Source organism: Rhyacophila brunnea, unplaced genomic scaffold (genome assembly GCF_057557595.1).
Source record: "Rhyacophila brunnea isolate RB1 unplaced genomic scaffold, BYU_Rbru_1.0 scaffold_18, whole genome shotgun sequence".
In the NCBI taxonomy this organism is placed as follows: Eukaryota; Metazoa; Arthropoda; class Insecta; order Trichoptera; family Rhyacophilidae; genus Rhyacophila; species Rhyacophila brunnea.
Genome location: NW_028232837.1, coordinates 31,762,616 through 31,784,830, shown reverse-complemented (window position 1 = coordinate 31,784,830; position 22,215 = coordinate 31,762,616). Strand labels below are relative to the sequence as shown.

The following is a 22,215-nucleotide window of genomic DNA, read 5'->3' as shown; positions in this document are numbered from 1 at the left end:
ATTATTATATAAAGGTATAGAACCTACCATACCGGTCATTGCTAATCATCGGTGTAGATTAAGTTATATAGGTAAAACCAGTGAAAAAGTTAAAAAACATCTGTCCAAAAATAATGTCAAACTGGCATTTTATTGTAATAACACAGTTGGTAGATTATTAATAAATAATAAAGACTCCATAGAGATTAAAAATAAATCCGGTATTTACAAATTAGACTGTAACAACTGCCCTAAATTTTACATTGGTAAAACTACGAGGAACCTAAATATTAGATTTTCAGAACATTTAGCAGGCCAAAGATTGGAGAAGGATACTTCAACGTTTGCTAACCACTTATTAAATGAAAAACACACGTTTGACATTGAAAAAGGCACAAAACTACTTCACAGTCATACGGGTGATTATATATTATTCTACCAAGAAATATTAGAAATAAATAGAGCACAGTTGCAGAGCTTACCTATATTGAACGATCAACTTAGCTTTCCTAGTAGCCCTTTGTTATATCCTATATGATGTTTTACATATGAGACTATATTATGGTCAATTGTATTGACACAAAATTTATATATGGTTGTATGAGATTATATATGTTTATATGAGAGTCTATGGATGAGGATTTAGGTATGTATAGTTGTATAATATATATATATATTATATTAGGTGAGTTATATATTATATTACATTAAGCGAGTTTATATGTATAATTTTGTTTTTGTTAAAAAATAATGTTATAAAAGTAGGTACCTTGTAAGAGTATTATTAAAGACTAATATCTCATTAGTTAACTCGATTAATTATTTTTCTTAGAATTGACGATTTACACCTCTTGAGTGTAGTATTTTTATTGTTATAAAGAATTTTGACTTATTATTAGGTTTGACGATTTATTATAATAATATGCTGTCCAGTGTATTGTTATTAATAAGATAGGGTTTTTACTAATTAGGTTTTTTACTGACACTTCAGCTATTCATAATTTGTTTATTGTATTTTTTGTTGTAACCTCTGACTAAATAGGTAGGTAATGGAGTTTTTACCTACTTTATTGTATTGATTTACTATATAAGGTAGAGTTAAGGGTGTTCGTTGTCAGTGTGTGTTTGCCTTTGGTGAGTGTACACGACGCCTGAAGATGCCGAAAGGCGAAACCCGGGTCGCAAAAAACGACTTACATGGAATAGTACAGAGCTTGAATCCATTAGAATTTAAATTCAAATTCCATCAAGTACCTTCGGTCGAAAGTATTAATATTACATGTTTAAGTTTGCTTAATTAAAACTTACATAGTTTTATATCCATATGGCTTATATTAGTGTTTCCTAAAGTGGGTGATACCGCTCGCCTAGGGGGTGCTGTAGCCATCAAGGGAGATGGTAATAGCCTCGAAAGCAATTGAGGGGCGTTAAATATAAATATGGGGACAGTGTAAGAAGCAAAAATAAATCAGAAGAAAACTTTGAGAACCATTCGTACATGTTTCATGACGTTGTGTAACATACAGTCAAGTTCGTAAACACCAACTGCAAATTATACCAATATGCGCCCATGTCCACTGACTGGTTTTAATATTCGTAATTTTTATTCAAATTATGTTTCGCTATCTCAAGTGTTTACTACGAATGTTACTATGGTTGATTTTAATAAATAATTTTATAATTTAAGCGTCAGAGTAACTTATTTACAACATATTTATTTACTATGTTAGCGGTAAGGGGTCTCTGAGCTCTGTCAGCTTGGCCTAATAAAATTCCATACATCAGTGGCAATGGCGAAGGGTTAAGGTTGACTGTGGAGATCCGACATAAATACTGCAGATGGTATTGATTAGTTTTTAAAATTCAATTAAAATTTATCCAATCTCCAGTCTATTTCATCCTTCGCCACTGTCAAACATGCTTATATGAGTTATCGCAGAATGCAGTTGAAAAAGCTATATACTCTATCTATTCGACCTTTAGTTGGACTGAGCAACTATTGTAATTTGGTTTCCATGATGAACAATAATTATTACTTGGTATTTAATTATGCCATGACTAGGGAATCCAATCCCGAGCCAAAATTCTGATCCCGGGATTTCGGGATTACAATTTGACAATCCCGGGATCCCGGGACTGGTCCCGGGATTGGGATTTTTTTCCATTGTTAATATAAAATTTTTATATTTACAAATAACATTGATAAAATCGATCAAAAATAAATCTAGTATAATTTATACTATTTAAGACATTTATTGTTAATATTGTATACGTTAAATCTTGGAAATACACAAGTTTAATGGAGTAAATAATATTGTAATATAAATAATAATGTGAATTTAATATGAGATTGCTATTTCTGATAGTAAAGACATAATGAATAGATCAGCGAGATTTAAAATAGTAAAGCAAATAATCATGGCGTACTTATGGCCTTTCCGCTTCATTAATCTAATTAGTCAGCCAAATATGAAACTGCCGTAAAACGTATGATATCATGGTGGAATTACTTTGTTAAAAGTGCGAAGCATTGTTTTTTTACCAATCTTTCTCATTTTTAATAATCTATGTGAAAAAATAAAATGAATCGGCAACCTACACATCAAACTTCATTAAAACTTAGTTTATTTCTAATGTAGTTATTTTGTATTAAAAGTATTTTTTCTGTAATATTTTCCATAAAAATTGATAAAAAAATCAATCCCGAAATCCCGGGATTATGTTTATCAATCCCGGGATTCATAGGTATCGAAAATAGCTCGGGATCCCGGGATTGGATTCCCTAGCCATGACATATAGCCGAAAGTATATGGATACTGAAGCATGGATTGTAGTTTGTAATTATGAAAATTTATGATATGTATTTTGACTGAAACAATTTAAAGACGACTGTTCAGAATGATTTAATCTGTATGATTTTCAAATTTTATTTCAGCAATTAACCTGCAAAGTGAATGCATCTTTCCGAATTACCGGTAAACGGGTTAAGGCCGTAATGCAAAATAACCCCGATGAAGTATTCAATAAACACTACACTGGCATGACACAGCTTGAGTGTGATTGGACCAATCAGACGTTGCAAGTGCCTTTACATGAAGCATCAATTAAATTGGTATGTAACAATATTACTTCCTCTACGATAGCGATAATCTTAATTCCAATCTTGGTCTTCTTCACCTCTTTTCTTTGGCTAGTCAGCTCTTTTTCAAGCCTTATTATTGAGTAAATATAATATTACCATCCCTGGTCTATTGAAAACTTGAAATAGCTTATTGCTCCAAAACATTTAATCAAATGAGGATAATATAGTTAGTTTTTTTTCGTAATCTTATTATATTTTCATATATGTTATTGTTTCAGATCCAGGAAGCTATTATAGGACACGATCTCAGCGGTGGCACAATTCTGTGGAAATCTGTCTGTGCCCTCCAGGGAATAAGCAGCGCACTTTTGAATATCTCCAGTACAGTAATGCCGAGCAAGATTGATGAAATTACGATCAGGTATAACTTTGCAATGTACACATTTACTAATTATTAGATATTTCTAGAGAGACCCACATACAATATTTAAAATATTATTTTCGTTCCTAATTGGAGCATAATATGAGAGTGGAGCTTATGATTTGCCAGACAGACATGAGAGTCAACCTCTACTTACTGCTTCAACAGGGCTATTCTAACATATCACTTAACTCCAAAATCAGTAAAAATGATAAATATGATATGTAGTATTCAGACAGTTAATTATCATGATATTTTTTAACACGGTTGCCCGTGACTGCGATAACTGCGAGTCGTCAAATGTCCATGAGTAACACAGTTAACAATTACTGTGGATAACCGCCTTGTTTACGGAATTGCTTTGAGTGAGAACTGTTATTTTGGATCACTAAAAATAATGGAAATGTGTTACCTATTTTGAATAACCTTGCTGAGATAAGTGCTTTGCCATCTACACCACTGTGAGGGTTATAATGTATTAGTGATCTGTGTGCCAGTGTGGTGGGTCACAGATTCATATTTTGCTGGGAGATGAAAATTTAGCTGATTTTAAACCAATATAATATGCTCCTCTAAAAAATCTTTTCACATGTCATCCTACAATGGATACGATGAGTTCCATTTTTATTTGTACCTTTCAAAATTACTATTACTTACTTCAAAATCACCAATAGCCATTGTCATATAATATATGTCAAATCTTTTCCAGGCCATTCAGTTCCCCGTGGCAGGTTTTTTCACAAGAAGTCTTGGAGAACCGACTGCGTGTTCTGTTGAGTAATGTTGAAGAGTATGGAAGTCTGTCCCATGGGTTGAAAGGTGGTTGCATTTGTGTGGCTTATGACACCACCAGCCTGCAACAAGTCTTCACGCTCTTGGGGAAGAGTGGATCTTCGAATGACTTTACATATCAACTCTGGGACATACTGAAAGGTTTGTTGCTGCACGAGCTACATGCTTATTATCATTAATAATATTGTGTTCTCTGTATTTTCCAGTGGCGAAACCTTGATAGCAAATGAATTTTTAACATGTAATGTTTACTTTAACTTACAAAGAAATGTGTTTAGTGCTAGATATAACGCAAGTCGGCACTTATTTATAGACATATCGCACCGTGAGTATAAAACCAAGGGATCTGAAAAATTTTTAATTTCGAGATTAAATGCAAAACAACTGCAAAAGTCGTGAACTTGATAATGTAAAAGTGAAGTAACTGAAAGAACATGCAATATAATGTAGATATAAACCAAATATTATGGTTTTTTTTTTAAAAACTATTTGTCCTAACAAAACGAAGACTTCAAACCCTAATATCTCCAAAATATGTCTTTTGCACATGTCTTGGTTTTACACTCACGGTGCGAATTATTTAAATTAAGAACAATGACATCTCTCAATGGAATCTGGATCATTATACCAAATTTTGAGAGTTTCTGCGCTGTATAGAAAACTAGACACCTAGCAAACAGCTTTCCTGCATGACCAGAAAAATAAAACTGTGTTTGCAAAGAGAGAATTGTGTTCATATTCTTCTGCTGTAAACGTTTCCATTAGATTCTGGCCAACATGTTTTACCAATTAATCTTTCCGTGCCATATCTAATCATGAAGAAAATAACTAATAGTAATGTGACTAAAGCGTTATTAAATTTTGTTACTAATAATTTTTGAATTTTCAATAAACAATTCACAAGATTTAAGAATGAAGCATTCGTTATTGAATATACTTAATTTGGAATACTTCAGAAGCATACCCATTACAATAATATTTTTATATTGTTACTAATACAATAGCGGGTCACCAATTTTAGCCGCTTCTATGCCTTCAGCGAATTATCTCGCTCTATGAGGCCGTGATCGACAGGCCGCACATACAAATTTTGCGAGTTATCTCTTCCGGATTTTAAACTCAAATTACTAGCCACTGTCGATTGATTTGCATAATCCGAAAAATTAAACACACAGTGACATCTGTTTGAATAATTATGAAATTCTAAGTCACCAACTATCGTATGTCGTTAAAAATCTGTGCCCTGTCAGATACTGCCATAGTAATATCGTGAGGCATAAAAAACGCTAATGAAATTAGATAATGCTTCAGTTGCATATCTATTAGACATTTCACGATTGGGGTAAACGATCAGCATGAGAGTATTATCAGTGTTATTTAAGCTTTATTATGACTCCATGTGTGGACTTTTTCTTTCCATCACCCATCACTTACCTCCCACCAACAGGCACTCTTCGTCACAAGCTATTTTCCATTAGGTTATTACTATTACATAGTAATATTTCAAAATATTGTTTCAATTGTTCCAGATTGTGACACTGTGGAAGACCTGATATCATTGCTTGTTTACGCCCTAAAAGATGTTTATAAGAGAAATCTCAGACCATTTGTAAGTAACATGTCCTACCATATTATGTGTTAGGGCAGTGGTCGGCAACCTTTTGAGAGACTGGGTAAAAAATTTCAATGTTGAAAATTTCATTTGATAAGTGGGTAAATGTTAAAAAAACAATTTTATTTTCATAAAATAAAATATATACATGTATGTGTATTTTTGTGCCGACGCCATTTTGCTTAGTGAAGTGCTATGTTTGTATGTCGCTCAATATTGTAAGTTCGAGCAGTTAAATTATCCAAACAAATAGCGCACATAATATGTCCGTCACATTTAACACATCCATATTTTTGTTCCCATATGAACTCTTAGTTTCAGGTCATGTCTTTAGTTTTATTTAACTTCGACATGCGTATTTGTAAACAGCAGTTTTTGAGAGAGAGAAATGATTATTTTGACAGACGCCACACAACCGACCAGTGAGTGTTAGCGGGAGAACTGTCAGTGTCACATCAGTACATAGTCACATATAGTGTTGCCACTTGACGTTCGATGATAACAGTGTAAAAAATTGACCTTCAGTTATTTACTTAATTTAAGTGATAAAAAAACATTACTTATTCGCCTTATTTTTTTTTTAATTGGTATTTTCAATGAATAAATAATTTTATAAAAAAATATAAATAAAATGTCATCATATTTTCTTGGTGGGTAATTCAAAATGTCGTAGTGGGTAATTTAATTACCAGCGGGTAGTAGGTTGCCGACCACTGTGTTAGGGTCTAACACCAATTGGAACTGTCCGCCTTCTGTAGATGACTCCTCTGGAGCACTAGACAACCTAACCTTCGACCATCAGCCTATTAGTCAACTGGACTTGTAGATTCGCAAACGCCGTCCCTGTTAGCTAGCATTACAAATGTTATAAAAACCTACGGTCAACATCAACGGATATATCGGTGAAATAAATTAAAGAATTATAAAAAGGAATTCGGCCGAGAGCCGGCTACTTTGACGACGCTTTTGACCGATGGTCAAGGGTTCAGGTAAAAAGATGGGTTCAGTAACAAAGGCGCTGAGCGGTCGTGGTTCTGAGAATTCCACCGGCTGGGATAGCAGCCCCTAATCCCGAGGCATTCAATATTCAGGCCCCCTTGAGACGTCGAATAGCAAGCCCACGCGTCACGTCGTGGCGATGGAAGACACGGCGTAGTGAAGTTCATTTAGTTATAATTATTTGTAATAGATTCCCTCGTAAAGAGTGATAAAGTGAAAATATACATGAACATTAAAGAGGAGTAGCCCTCGAGACGCTAGAAAGCAAAGCCCGCATCACTCGCGGCGAGAATTTTAGTTTAGTAATAATTGTGAACGTTTAAATTAAAAGGAAAATAAATATAATATAATTCGTGTAAAACTATTAGTGAGTTTATTTCCTCGACCCTCCCAGAACTCCTGGAATGTGAAGTTTGTGGCAGCGAGGTGTTTTCACTTTATACAGTGTCAGGTCCTATGACTAGTCATACTCGTATACAATTATTATGGCTGACCTGCATGGAATGCTGAGTTATGTCAAAATGCACTGCAGTGGCGCACCCAGGGGGGGGCAAGGGGCCCTGGCACCTCCCAAACATAAAAATTATCAGAATGATTTTAAACATTGAAATTGAAAGCCAATAACATATACCTTAGGCTTAGACAAATAAAAGCATGGCAAAAAAAATGATTTGTAACTCTCCAGCACCCATTTTAGAAAAATTTCTTAGATAATAATTTCTAACACAAAAATTTCGAAACACTAATGTCGAGTTATTTTAGAAACCCAATTCCTGATGGAACCTTCAAAAAATTATCGGTGTCCATCCGAATTCCGAAGTGGTGTAGGTCATGGCTGGGAAAGGCTGACAGGTTTCTAGCCTGGGGGCCCGGGCTGTGGGGGGGGGCCGGCGTGTCGATTTGACCAGATAAGTGAGATACACACACATCATAGAAGCTTTAATAGTAAAAAAAAGTCGACTGCGGCGCTATTATACTTCATGGCCATGAACATTTTCAATTATATAATTGTGTAATATATTTTCTGATTATTATGTGTCGATACTCGACAGCTCCATTATTAAAATAGATTTATTAAAAATCGCTAATAATTCACTATACAAGTACCCTTAATTTGAACTAAAACACAATTTGAAAAACGTTAATGTAGTGTTTCACACTGCCTTTAATCTTGGCGGTAGGTAGGGGGCCAGCCAAATATCCTAGCCTGAGGGCCCGTTTCAGGATGTGGGGCCACGGTGTAGGTACACCGAGTGCAATAGACAAAAGATCGATAAACGAGAAATTTTGCTGTGTTGTGTTGAGTAGGTTTGTGTATAAGTTAAATGCAATAATACTTTTTTTTGTCCATTTTCAATTAATATTTTGGAACCTCAATATTAAAAAACCAAAAATTGACGATAAACATTCGGCGAAAAGAACGACCACACCCACTACAGTCGGTGGTGTAAATCAATAGAACATTTTTTCAGTGGAATTCGGCATTCATATTGTAGCTCTTTAGACCAAGCGGGTAGCACAGCCGATATTATGCTTATGCTTAAATAGAATGTGGCGCGAAAAATGTTATATAACAATATAACGAGTAATGCTTATAACGAGCTGATTCAGTCGGTCCCATCTTCCTCATAATAAACAAGTTCGACTGTATAATATTTACAAGTGTGCATATGTTTTGTATTATTAAAAGGAGCTCATTTTTTGTTACTGCCCCGGACGCTAAAACACCTTACTACGCCCTTGTCGATTTCACTGTTTTAGTGAATTTAAAATTATATTTGACAGATGATCAGTAGTTTGACGTATGCTACAAACGAATATATAATACAGAATTACTTAGTGCCAATTTAATTATCAGTCTTAGTAGTACCTTGTTTCAGCATCACTTTTATTTACATAGTATTCTTTGTAGATTATCAAATTATTAATTTTTGTTTTAGATTGATCCCGGAAATGCCACAATTTTAGGAGCATTAGTAAAGAAACTAGCCCGTGGATCATCGCTACAAGCTGTCAATTCTCTAGCTACTCTCTTCAGCAATCCATCGAGAGCTTTGAACATCATCGGCCAGTTGGGAATAGCCAAGACCTGTTGGGAGTTCACTAATATATTTTCATTGGTCGATAGCACTCTTGGTTTCAATGACAGACTCAGATTGCAGAATAAGTGAGTGGATTGTGTGATTTCTAGTTATTCTACTTAGTATACACTATTTTATTGTTATCAACTATTATCATTAAGAAATTTTAAATGTGTAGCAGTAGCGAAAGGGGGAGGTAGGCTGTTAAAATCTGCATAAATAGTGCACATTAAACTTTGTTAGTCATACGTATTTGTTTTTATTGAATTAAGAGCGTACATAAGTGAAACGGCAAATAATTTTCAACACTATGTGGATCGAAATTTCGGGCGCGTTGCCATTCGGAGAGGGATAGTCGATCTGTTCGCACGTCAATTTCTTTTGTGATGGAGTCGTCAGAATATATTCTTAAATCGTGTAAAGATGACTTAAAAACGTTCCGCATGTACTTGAAAAAGAAAACATGTCAATGAATATACTATTATTATTACGAATATAATCATAAACATAACATAAAAAGGATGCATGTTGAATTTTTATGACAAATTATATTTCGTTCAGTTCGGGTCATTTGCACCCGCGACCCGCAATCCGCGCATCGCCTAGTCACGATCTTTTTAGACCATGCCTCAGCTGAGGTATAGCCTTAAGAATACAATTTACAGATGGTGTTGGTTAGTTTTTAAAAATCAATTAAACCCTACCGAAACCAAACCATAATAGTTTTGGTATACTTTGGGCGATACGACAAAATTGTGCACACTTTTTCATTCATACTTTTTTGTTTTCGTTGGATTAAGAATTACATATCACACATTATTGTTGGTTCATTTTTTTAAATTCATTAAACCCTGCTTAAACCAAACTATAATAGATAAAAAACATTATTCTATCTATAAAATATCCAAAGTTATCTATGATTTAATTGCATAATTTTAGATATTTATAGATAGACGAGTATTTTTCAACTATTATTAAGTATGGCTTGGTTTCGCAGGGTTTACTTGATTTTTTGAAAATTAATTAACACCGTGTGTAAATTGTAAAATGTCTTATTTCAATGAAAACAAATACATATGACTGACAAAGTTTAGTGTGCATTATTTATGGCGGATCTTAACAGCCTACCTTCACCCTTCGCCACTGATGCGAGTGTAGTGAGTTTTAGACGAACTGTTGCTAGATATTGCTTGACATAAAATTAAACCATTCGTTAACAGTGATTTTAACAGATATTTGAAAATATTTTGATCTCAATACATCAATTAGGGACTGGGACTATTTGGCACCGCGAACTGGCCTCCGGTAATTAGCCGCCGGTACAATCGGACGCCGGCCCAATTGGACGCCGACCCAATTGGCCTCCGGGAGGATTGGACGCCGCACAGTTGAATTAAATGCGCAAAGGAATAGACGTACGTTACGATTTGTTGGAGTAAATAAGCAAGTCAGTTTAATATGCTTCTATCTTCTCAGTAGTTGTACCTTATACATTTCGCGCTTGACACATTTTTAATATAGATTGAGAATAATTATTATGTCTTATGATGTTTATTAAAAGAAAATAATTCTTCCCTCGCTAAAACTTAAAGATGTGCATAATCAATTAATTTATTGTCTATACATGGGTACTTATTTATATTTACAACAAATATTAAAAATAATGTTAGATGTTAGAATGAAAATAACATTATATTTCAGCGTTTTATCGACTTAATATTATAATAAAGCTTAAACATGTATATTATTATGCATAAATGCGTATTTTAAGATAGTATGAAATTACAAACAAAATATTAAGTAAGTTATCTGCTAAGTATAAATGTTTCAGTAGTTTGATTGATAAACTACTTAGGTACTGGGTGCCGGACGAAATCCCGAAGGCCGAAATCCCGAATGCTGAAATCCCGAATGGCCGAAATCCCGAAAGCCTAAATCCCGAAAGCCGAAATCCCGAATGGCCGGAATCCCGAATGGCCGGAATCCCGAAGGCCGAAATCCCTAAAAATAAAAAAATACAAACATCAATAATTGCGCAATTTTTTCAAGAGACACAAAAACCCATTTTTTGTGGAAATATAAAAAAATGTAAAATACAAACATCAATAATTGCGCAATTTTTATAAGAGAGACAAATCCCATTTTTTGCTGAAAATGGGTTTTTCCGATTGCGCAATTTTTTTCAGGAGAGACCATTTTGTAGAACAAATGGATTTTGTCCTTCGGGATTTTGGCCTTCGGGATTTCGGCCTTCGGGATTTCGTCCGGCACCCAGTACCTAAGTAGTTTATCAATCAAACTACTGAAACATTTATACTTAGCAGATAACTTACTTAATATTTTGTTTGTAATTTCATACTATCTTAAAATACGCATTTATGCATAATAATATACATGTTTAAGCTTTATTATAATATTAAGTCGATAAAACGCGGAAATATAATGTTATTTTCATTCTAACATCTAACATTATTTTTAATATTTGTTGTAAATATAAATAAGTACCCATGTATAGACAATAAATTAATTGATTATGCACATCTTTAAGTTTTAGCGAGGGAAGAATTATTTTCTTTTAATAAACATCATAAGGCATAATAATTATTCTCAATCTATATTAAAAATGTGTCAAGCGCGAAATGTATAAGGTACAACTACTGAGAAGATAGAAGCATATTAAACTGACTTGCTTATTTACTCCAACAAATCGTAACGTACGTCTATTCCTTTGCGCATTTAATTCAACTGTGCGGCGTCCAATCCTCTCGGAGGCCAATTGGGTCGGTGTCCAATTGGGCCTGCGTCCGATTGGGCCGGCGTCCGATTGTACCGGCGGCCAATTACCGGAGGCCAATTCGCGGTGCCAAATCGTCCTAGACCCATCAATTATTATGTAGTTATGTAGAAGAATATACCAAATACTTTACATTGGATAATATAATATGAATAGGTGTATTAATTAAGGCGCTAAGTACCAAAATAATAAAAACTATCATTTTTATAGAAAAATGTTCTATATACCAACGCCAATAACTTCAACTATAGTTTAAGTGCCTCAAGCAAGTCAAAAAAATACAGAAAAATAATTAAACCTGTCGACGTTGTAAGTCCGTTGGCGTGTTTTATTTATTATGGTGTAAGTAGCACTGCAGTGGTCAACGGCATTCAATATAAAATAGCTGATGATGGTGTGTTGACACTTGCGAGTTCTTAATACCTAAAATTATAGAAGCTGCCGTGATTGCTTCATACTGTAAAACTACATTTTTCAAAAGGTCTGCTTCATGAAATTTTACTGCAATGATTCGGTATTTTGTAACTACAGGCAATACTACTTTTTGATACTTAGAGCCTTATTTAATACACGTATTCATATGATAATAACAAATTATATAATATGGGTGGGTATCAAAAAGCATATTATAAAATCAAGCCCCCCCCCCCCCTCTGTCTGCTGCAAGTTCCCTCCGCGTCTTAGCTTCAGGGATGGTGTCTCTTTTATACACAGTGCAATTTTAAGAAACCAATAATTTCATAGCAAATATTGATTACAAATTTTTCTTCTCTTCAGGGTCTCCGAAGTCAATGAAGAAATTTTCAATCAAACCATCATGGACATGACATTAGGCTCGGGGGACGTTAGCATCAACCCTTTTGACTCAAAAGTCAACTTGATGGACAGCACATTTATGCAAGAAGTCGAACAGCAGCCCGCCTCTCACCACCTTGCTGATCTTACTCTGGACAACTTCAAATCATTTAAAAAAAATAACATTGAAGTTATAACTGAGAAAAGGCCATGTGAGAAGGATCTGCCTCTGTTTTCGGACGAGATGGACGTGGAGCTGACTTCAAAAGAGTGGAAGTTTAAACTGACGCGTCTGGCGCAGTTGCAGACTTGCTTAGAACATGTGTATAGGGCACAGCAGTCTCTCAGTGCTGATTTTAGTAAGTATTCAACATGATTATTAAATAATTACAAGATAAAAAGAACTTTTTATATACAACATTTTTAAATTTTTTGTTGAATTATTATGCTCAGTATGCTCAAACTTGTACTTGATATGAAGTAAATAAAAGACAAACAAACAAACAAATATAGAATACTGAAATGTCATTTTGACATTTCATTTTGATTTCCATAGTAACGCACTATATATTAATAATTTAGTTGCTAGAACCACCCCCTTAGCAACCAATAATAGTCTTTTACTTTTTACGGATTTTTCTGAAATAACTTTCCATTCAAAACAGAATTAACTGAAAATGAATTCAATTCTGCTTAAAGCTGGCTAAAAGTATTAAAAGAATGCATTGGCATCATGTTTTGATATATTTTAAAAATTTCAAATGTCTAGCAAGTCGGGAAGTTAGTTAAAAATCGATTGCAAGATTTGTACCGGACAAACAACCACCGAACAAACAAGAATACGAGCTAATAAAAACGTTGTAAAATAGACTGCATTTGTTGACCAAAGGTCCATTACTAATAAAAACATTACATGGAATAATAAAATATAATATGTCCATTATTCTTTAAGAAGATTGTTAAATACACATCTAAGTGCCATTATATTAATTGCATACCTACATACCTACTGTTATGGCTAGAAGCTGGGTAACCCAATAATCAACAATTTGGTTGGATATTACATAGTTTATAAAGATCAAGACAAACAGCTGACAGTTTAAAATAATTATTCTATAAATCGGAGAATTAAAATGAAGCGGCCACCCGGTGAGGGACGAGCTCCCGACTGATGCTACCTGCAATTCTCAGGTAAAAGCAAATGTTGATAATATTGAATCGTCATTCACTCCCTGTGCCAAGCACCAGTGTAACCTCAGAAATGATTCACTGGCAGAACATTTGGAGACAATGTTAGTTACCATCGTATGTCTAGTTTTAAACAATTAATATTTCGCAGCCAACTCCATGTTATAAGACCGTCAGAACCGGTTTCAGCCTAATCCTTGAAGGGAGCAATTTAGTGTAGATATAGTCAATTATCACAGTTTGACGAATACGTTGTTCCATCTATAATTGAATAGTGCTATCCAATTTCCTATTACATAGTACAAATTGGTATAACAACTGTCGTGTCTACGATTACACCTGATTCTTTTTTTTACACAGGGGATACGTCCTAGGGACCACCGTATAAGAAAAGAAATGGAATTGTGGTTTCATTTAAATTATGTAATGTAAAATGAGATAAGCACATACTATATTAGTACATACATACCTTCATTTTGTTACAGATACTTTAAAACCAATAATTGGACAGCTGTTGGAATTTTACACGTCTGACGATTCTCCGATAAAAACAGTTGGTCAGTTGAGGAATGAACCCGTGCAGACTTTCCATGTTCCTCTGCAATACAAGACTGTCAAGGAGCACCTTCAATTGTAAGGGTTTTAATTAGTTCACAGAAAATTAATTGCGCAGACAATAAATTTTGATTCTGGGATTTTTTCATTATTTCTTAAGTTTGCACAACATAAATTGCTGCATTATTCAGAAATGGATAAAAATTCCACTGTTGTAACTTATTTAATTGGGTGTAAACTCTAATGCTGGCGCTTCATTGGCACGCAAGTCAGACGATTTACAGTCTTCGTACTTTTTTTTCGCGTGGAGCACCCCAGATCTGCAGACTTTTTAATCCGCAGACCAGGCTCATTGGATTTCAAACATGTTTGACATTTTACTCTCCGAGTTGCCAGACTTCGTCCGTCGATCACTATGCAAATTCGATTTGACATTAATACGCGATCATTCGGACCGAAAAAAAATCTATTATTAATTTAAACATTTTCATTGATTAATTTGTTAATTTACACATTAGAAAATGAGAGATTTACCAATTATTTTTTTATTTGTATTTATGAAATTCGTAAAAGAAAACGTAAAACTTGTGTTGTTTTCACTGCTATATTATTTTATGCAAGTCTAAATATAAATAACACAAAATTATAGGGTTATCGGAAGACATTACGAGACTCGCAAATTTTCACTTTTGACAGCTCGACTTTTTTATTCGTTCGTTGATCAGTAGCAGAGCATAGACAAGTCGGATTTTATTGTCCTCGGACTTTTGGCTCGCCAATGGAGCGCTGGCATAATCACTCAAAATTATAAAGAAGATCCATTTTATTCATTGTGGCGAAACAAGTGGTCAATACCACACTGAGTAATAATAAATTTCTATTGATGCATGTGATTTTATACGAACATGCAGTTGTCCGGGTACAGTTTTAATTGTGTTTTATATTACATACAGTATAACCTCGATAATTCAAAATCCAAGGGACCCTGAAAATTTGATTTCCAATTAGCGAAAATCGCTATAAATCGAATTTTCCGAAGAAAAAAAAAATTTCGTCCATTTGTATGGAGACGATGCAGTATTGAAAAATAGTGTTACGTGGTATTTACCAGTGAAAAATGTAATTCAATGGTGACCTAGTTCAAAATATGTGTTTTTTACACTTTATAATTAAGCACTAATTACTGAGTAATCAGACATCCAGTTAGATAGGTACCTACCAAGAATACAAATTCTTAAATAAGAATGTTGTTCCTTTCGAAAATCTAATCTAGATTCATACAAATTCACATTAAAATGGGTACCTGTAGGTGTGTATTGTATTTAAAATAAAATTCTTTAATATTCTATAAACAATAATAAAAATGTCAAGTGAATTCATTAAGTCAATTAGTGAACTAGTCCTGTCAAACAAAGGGTCACTGTGTATTCATTATTTCCAGTTTAATCTAAACATTCAGTTGTTATCAACTTAAATTTTAAAAGATAAGAAACTCATTGTTTATTAAAATACATATTGAAAACGTAATTCTGTCAGTTATAAAAAATGACACAAGTTAGGTACTTAATAATTACGAAATTTCGTAAATAAATGTTTTTTTTTTTTTCACTGAAAACCATTTAGTGGCTATGTGCTAAGATTACCTTGTAAAACAACATTTTTTTTTCACATTAATAAAATAATGGATTCTGAATTTACATGAAGACAAGTAAATGTACCTTGATTGACATCCCCTGCAATAATAATATTGATGCTTGGATAAGTCATTTGTGTCATAGTACATTAGGAGTTTTTGGGTTTTTCCACAACTTAAACTTTGGGTTTTGCCTCCCATCAGTAAATTTGCAGGTGTTTGCCTACTTAATTGCAGTCATTAAATTTATTACTTTACAAGAAAATAAGTATTTTACTATTATTTATTTCGATTTATATGGATAAAAATGGCCTTTGGGACCAAATTCCATTTCGAATTACGAAATAACGAATATTTCGATTTATAACGAACTTTTTGTATGAAAAATGATTCTTGGGGGTTAAAATTGACGAAAAAATCGAATAACGTTGAAATTCAAATTATCGTTTTTCGAATTATCGAGGTTCTACTGTAATATCATTGGATAGCAAAATGCAACGGGTCTCTTCAGTTCTCCATCTTTCTAAGTATTAAATATTTGTAAATAATAATTTTAAATACAGTGACGTTTAACTCCGCTAAACTAAATTAATCTGTTTATTGCTGAATCGCCATATTTGCAGTGATTATCATGCAATAAAGAATACAATTCTCATATAACCCATGTTAAGGTTTTTAAACCTACAAAGTATATAATATGAATATATGTTGTAATAAACTATTTCTTTTATTTGAAGAATAAGACACAAGATTTGAGAATGTAAAATTCTATATATTCTCAAATCTTGTGTCTTATTTGTTGAATAAAAGAAATAGTTTATTAAATTATTAGCAGGTCTAAGTACGTTATAAAAACTAAATAATGCAGTGATCCGCGACGTCGGTGAATAATTAAGGTATTAATAATTGATACCTGCCTTAATTTAATATACTAAAACCGATAGCCAACATTATAACGCAATTCGATACGTATTTCATGTAAGAACTACTAGTTTAAATCGTCATAATTTAGTAAGGTGCTCGTAGCTTAGTTGTAAAAGCATACTGGCACGAAATGAATATGTATTGGGTACAAACAAATCAACATCATCTTTTTAATATGACTAAGTATAATGAATGATGCATGTATCCATTTATTATTACTAATGAATTACTATTCGTCGCTATAGGGTTGGTATGTCAAATATCCGTTTTTGTCGAAATCAACCTTTTAATGCAGAATGATTTTTTGTATCTAAATGGACCAAAACTATCCTTTTCTTTAAATTACTTTGTAATGAATACAGCATTCATATTCTGTAAAAACAACAATTTAAATATAGGATATTGAAATTTGTTTTTCGTCTCCTAAACATTTCACATTTGGTCTATTCGACAAACCAATCCTACAACGACGTATTGATAGTAATTAAGCATTATGGTAACGAATTTGTAGATCATATTGCAATTAATTTGTAAGAATTTGGCATCTATGAAAAATTATTAACACAATATACTCCAATGCATACACTGCCATCCATGAATATTCTTTACAACTTTTTTTTACTCGAATGTTTCATTGTATTGTTTCTTTTACTTTTTTATATTATATTCCTATGGCCTTTTGAAGAAAATATATTGCAGAAAAATTGATATTTTATTTATCTTGTCTTTCACAGTAAACATGCTACTCAATACAAGATAACCTTTACAAGTCAATCTTTTAACGAGGCAGTCAACGGAGAAACAAACATACCCTATCAGACAATTCAATCAACTTTTGTATGCAGTCAGCAGCCTGTCTTTCCACCGAACGTGTTCATTTCCAGAGGTAAGCATACTAATTTTAATATTTTATCAATCAGTGGCGAAGGGTGGAGGTAGGCTGTTATGATGCGACATAAATAGTGCACACTAAACTTTGTAAGTCAAACGTATTGGTTTTCATTGAACTAATGTGTAGGTAGTGTTATGCCATTAAACCAAACCATACATAATTTTAGCTATTTTATAGATAGAAGCGTATATTTTATCAATTATGGTTTGGTTAGGCAGGGCTTTATGAATTTAAAAAAATGTAACTATCACCATCTGTAATGTGTATTCTTAATTCATGAAAACAAATACAGTACACTCTCAGTAATCCATCACTCGATTATCCGACATCTACTATAATCCGCCGTTATTTTTACTAGTTGAAAGCACAAAATTAAGCTCTATAATTCGCCAGTATTCGATTGTCAAATTCAGTAGTCTGTCGCGTACAAGTATACAACACAGATGAGTCGAGTTTATTTTGGAAACTTCTCCTTCGCAAAACGTACATTCATCGCGAAGAAAGTAATGTACCAGGGAGGAAAGTGCCCAAGGACCGCATCACAATTATGCCGTGCTCCAATGCAACCGGGACATACAAAATGAAACTTTTGGTCATAGAAAAAGCCAGGAATCCTAATCCATTCAAGAATATCTGCCTCACTGAACTGGTTGTGTCAAGTGATCTCCTGTATAATATTTATTTAATAAATATATATAGTAATTTACGAATAGGTACTTGATTTTGATTATAAATAAAACCGTAATTTGCTAGTACAAATTTCTCAAAAAACAATTTTTACAAAATACCTGTTTTAATTTTTACCATATTTTGTATGTATGCACTATAATCCGCCGCTTTCACTAATTGGACACTTGTCTGGTTTTTGGAGTGGCAGATTACTGAGAGAGTACTGTAAGTATAACTGAAAAAGTGTGCATTGTCTTTGTCGGATCGCTCATAGCATATCTAAACTATTGTGGTTTGGTTTAGGCAGGGTTTAATGAATTTTAAATACTAACCAGCATCATCTGCAAATTGTATTGTAGGTATTTAATGAAACAAATAAATATTACTGACAGAGTTTCGTGTGGACTATTCATTTTGAATCTTAACAGCCTATCTCCACCCCTCGCCATTGGTATCAATCTTGTGATGTTCAATTATATAAAACTAAATCTTTGATAATGTTTTGATATCAAAGTTCTTCAAATCTTGCTTTGCTGTCAGGAGATATTAGGCATTGTATAATATGAATACTTAAATTAAATAAAGTTCTATATGCTAGCAACATAATACAGAGGAAATAGTTGTGTAATTAGGCCCTATTAAAAATTCAGTGTGAACAGTTACAGTGATACGTACAAGGTAATAATAGTAGACATTATTTGGTGCCCAATTTATGTTATTGGAAACAAATTTAACTACCAATTGTTTCACTTCTTTCGAAAGAAGTATTTTGGTATTTAGCGCTTTATTTCACTATTCAAATATTGAAGGAGATACTGATATTACGTACCTACTTTGGTATGCGACTCTATGAAAGCACAAAGTACATCTTTATCTCCCTTGCATCCAGACTAGGGGTAAATAGATACCAGTATGTATAATGGCTGATTTCAGGGATAAGAGTTTATAGCATGGGTGGCCAACCTTTTCAGCAGCCGGGCCAGATTCTAAAAATGAGATTCCTACAGGGCCGCACAACCATTTTTTTATTATACAAAACAAAAAATTAATATATATTATATATTAATAAAATAAGAGAATCCAACATATTTATTAGATTAGACTTTTTTACATAATAAAAAATAAACAAAATAATATATTTTAGTGAGAAGTTTGATTTTGTGTGGCAGAACTAAGTGCATCAATATCGATATCGAGTGAGCTTGTTCCTACACGCAAACAGTTTTCCAAATGCACATCAGTGATTCGTGTTCTCACTTGGGATTTGATATGCTTCATTTGACTAAAAAGCTGTTCACGTGTAGGTGTTTCCAAATAGCGAAGTCATCATTAAAGCATGTTTGTGAAGAATGAAGGATATTTCTCCTTGTCCAAATATGTTTTGTAAAACTCTTCCAAACCAACCTGATGGAATTTCTCCTTCAACTATTCATCGCAACATATTTCACAATGTTCCATTGGAAATTTCCCGGTAATAAATTCACATCTACGGAAAATGGCGTTGCAAATGCAGCAAAAAGCACAATCTCAGTTTGCAAAATTAGCACATCTAGCGGCAGCATTTGATATTATTTTTATTTTCTCACTGCTCCACGGGCCACAAGTTGACACCCAGTGGGCCGCGGGTTGGCCACCCATGGTTTATAGTGAATGATGGGAAAAAAGATATTATCAATGGTAACATGAGGGTGAGATATTCAACTTTGGTTGACACATTTATGGGATTTTATTACTGTGTGTTGTGTGACAACACTCAGATCATACTCACCTTACGTCTAGTCTGGTTTGTTTGACTTTGGCTCAAATTCAAGTTAAATAATAATAATTTGCTTCGATGTTATTGAGATCACTATTTGGTAAAAAGACAATAAATGTACTTATATAGGAGGTAGATGTTGGTGGAGGCTAAAGGATTTAAACATATATGATTAGAAAAAATGAAATAAAAGTTTATTTGTTCAACACTGAATTTTGGTGTACCAAGTAAGTGGTAAAACAGTTATTTGATTATAAATATTAATTTAGTTAGCATGTTTTTTTCACATTTTACAAACTGTAGGTTCCTGTAACTGTAACCTTCCTATATTTAATTTAAAATACATTAAATTACACTAATTACTAATCTAATACGAGTTGTGATAACTGTAATAGTTATCGATTACAAAACTAATTTTTGGATTTAATATAATTAATATTACAATATACTTATTTTTGAAAACACTTCTGAGAAAATATATTAACCAATAGAAAAAAATCTTTTTGAAAAAAGTAAGACTTCGCGCAGGAATCGAATCTGCATCTCTCGGGATTCACGCCCATGGACATAGACCACTATGCTAAAGGTGCCATACTTAATTGTGACAAATTTTAACTAATGGCTCTTAATACTCTGAAGTGCTTTCCAAATTGAGCTACTATTGGGCTTTTGTATTTTAATATATTTTCTCAGAAGTGTTTTCAAAATTATGTATGTTCAATAATTAGAATGTTACATTCTTGATTCTTGTGAATTATTCGTTGAATAAAAAAAAATAGTTACTTAATATTACAATGTTTGTAACTTTTTGAAATGTCATTCTTTAGTTTAAATTGACAATGAACAATCCTTCGTACTCATTTTATAATATACCTTGTACAATTAATAAGTATTTGTGGCATGTGACAAATTTGAAAATTGATAATGAATCTCTAACATTTTTTCCAGATATTCCTGAGGATGGCGAGTCTCTGTTTTATCATTGTACAAAATATCTTTATTTAAGTAATTCTTTATAAAATAATTTTAATAATCTATTTTGCAGTTATAATATTTTGTAAAATAAAAGTTTTATAATTTTATTATTTGTCTTACTTTAAAACCACACAATTATAGTATATATGTTACGCCGAATGTGCGAAATTGACTATTACATAAAATGGGCTAAATTTTGCCTAAATCATGAAAAATGCAAGCCCGTTGCCTTATTCATGAATTAGACAAAATATCTGGCGAGTGCGTGAATTCGGCAGTAATTTTTCTGCCTAGTTCATGCATTGGACAAATTAGATAGTAGCGCTACGGTGGTATTTTTTGCAACTAAACTAAATGTGTCAAATGCTCATGCATTGGTCAAAATGTACGTATATTATCTATGGTCAAAATAGATGGTCGCGCTCCGGTGGTGTTTTTTGCAACTAATCAAACTAACCAAATGTGTCAAATGTCATTGATTATAATATAAAAATATACCAATCAATAACTACAATGACATTCATATCCATTTACTACGCGCAAAAAAATCTAGAACTATAATATGATAACGGAAGAATTTTATTAAAAGGTATTTTCGCGATTTGATTCGTGCTTGGGTATCAATCGTGCAATGGTCGGTTGTATGTTTGTGATAGTTTGTTGACACTTGTTAGCTAACCTCAAAATGGACATTCAGTTGAATAATTCAGAATTACAAAACCTAACCTAACCTAATAATAATAATATTATATTATGTCCAATTATAACTAATAAAACCATCCGTATTAAATTTACTTTTTCTACTGTCATGTTGAACCACACATTCCACACCCTGGCGCATTCACGTACTCGGCAGAAAATTTACCTAATTCATGAATAAGGCAACAGGCTTGACTATTACATGAATTAGCCAAAATTTAGCCCATTTCATGTAATAGTCAATTTCGCACATTCGGCGTAACATATACAAAGGTGTTGAAGAAAACCTTAGAAATGGAGTCAAAAACATTTGATATAAAGAACGTAAAGCAAAAAAGGACCAGATCTCTACTATCTTTCATGCAAGGG

At 33.1% G+C, this 22,215-nt stretch overlaps 1 protein-coding gene across 1 annotated transcript in view; it reads left to right on the top strand.

Moving 5' to 3' along the window:
* Positions 1-21,217, top strand: part of Zwilch (zwilch kinetochore protein) — a 30,758-nt gene extending 9,541 nt beyond the window's left edge. The window contains exons 6-14 of the mRNA XM_085945648.1: positions 2,915-3,091; positions 3,340-3,482; positions 4,192-4,415; positions 5,804-5,883; positions 8,826-9,052; positions 12,538-12,914; positions 14,229-14,376; positions 17,590-17,741; positions 21,121-21,217. Of these exons, the coding sequence (XP_085801774.1) occupies positions 2,915-3,091; positions 3,340-3,482; positions 4,192-4,415; positions 5,804-5,883; positions 8,826-9,052; positions 12,538-12,914; positions 14,229-14,376; positions 17,590-17,741; positions 21,121-21,191 (1,599 nt within the window). The 3' untranslated portion in view covers positions 21,192-21,217. The remainder of the gene's footprint in view (positions 1-2,914; positions 3,092-3,339; positions 3,483-4,191; positions 4,416-5,803; positions 5,884-8,825; positions 9,053-12,537; positions 12,915-14,228; positions 14,377-17,589; positions 17,742-21,120) is intronic.
* The last annotated feature ends 998 nt before the right edge of the window (positions 21,218-22,215 follow it).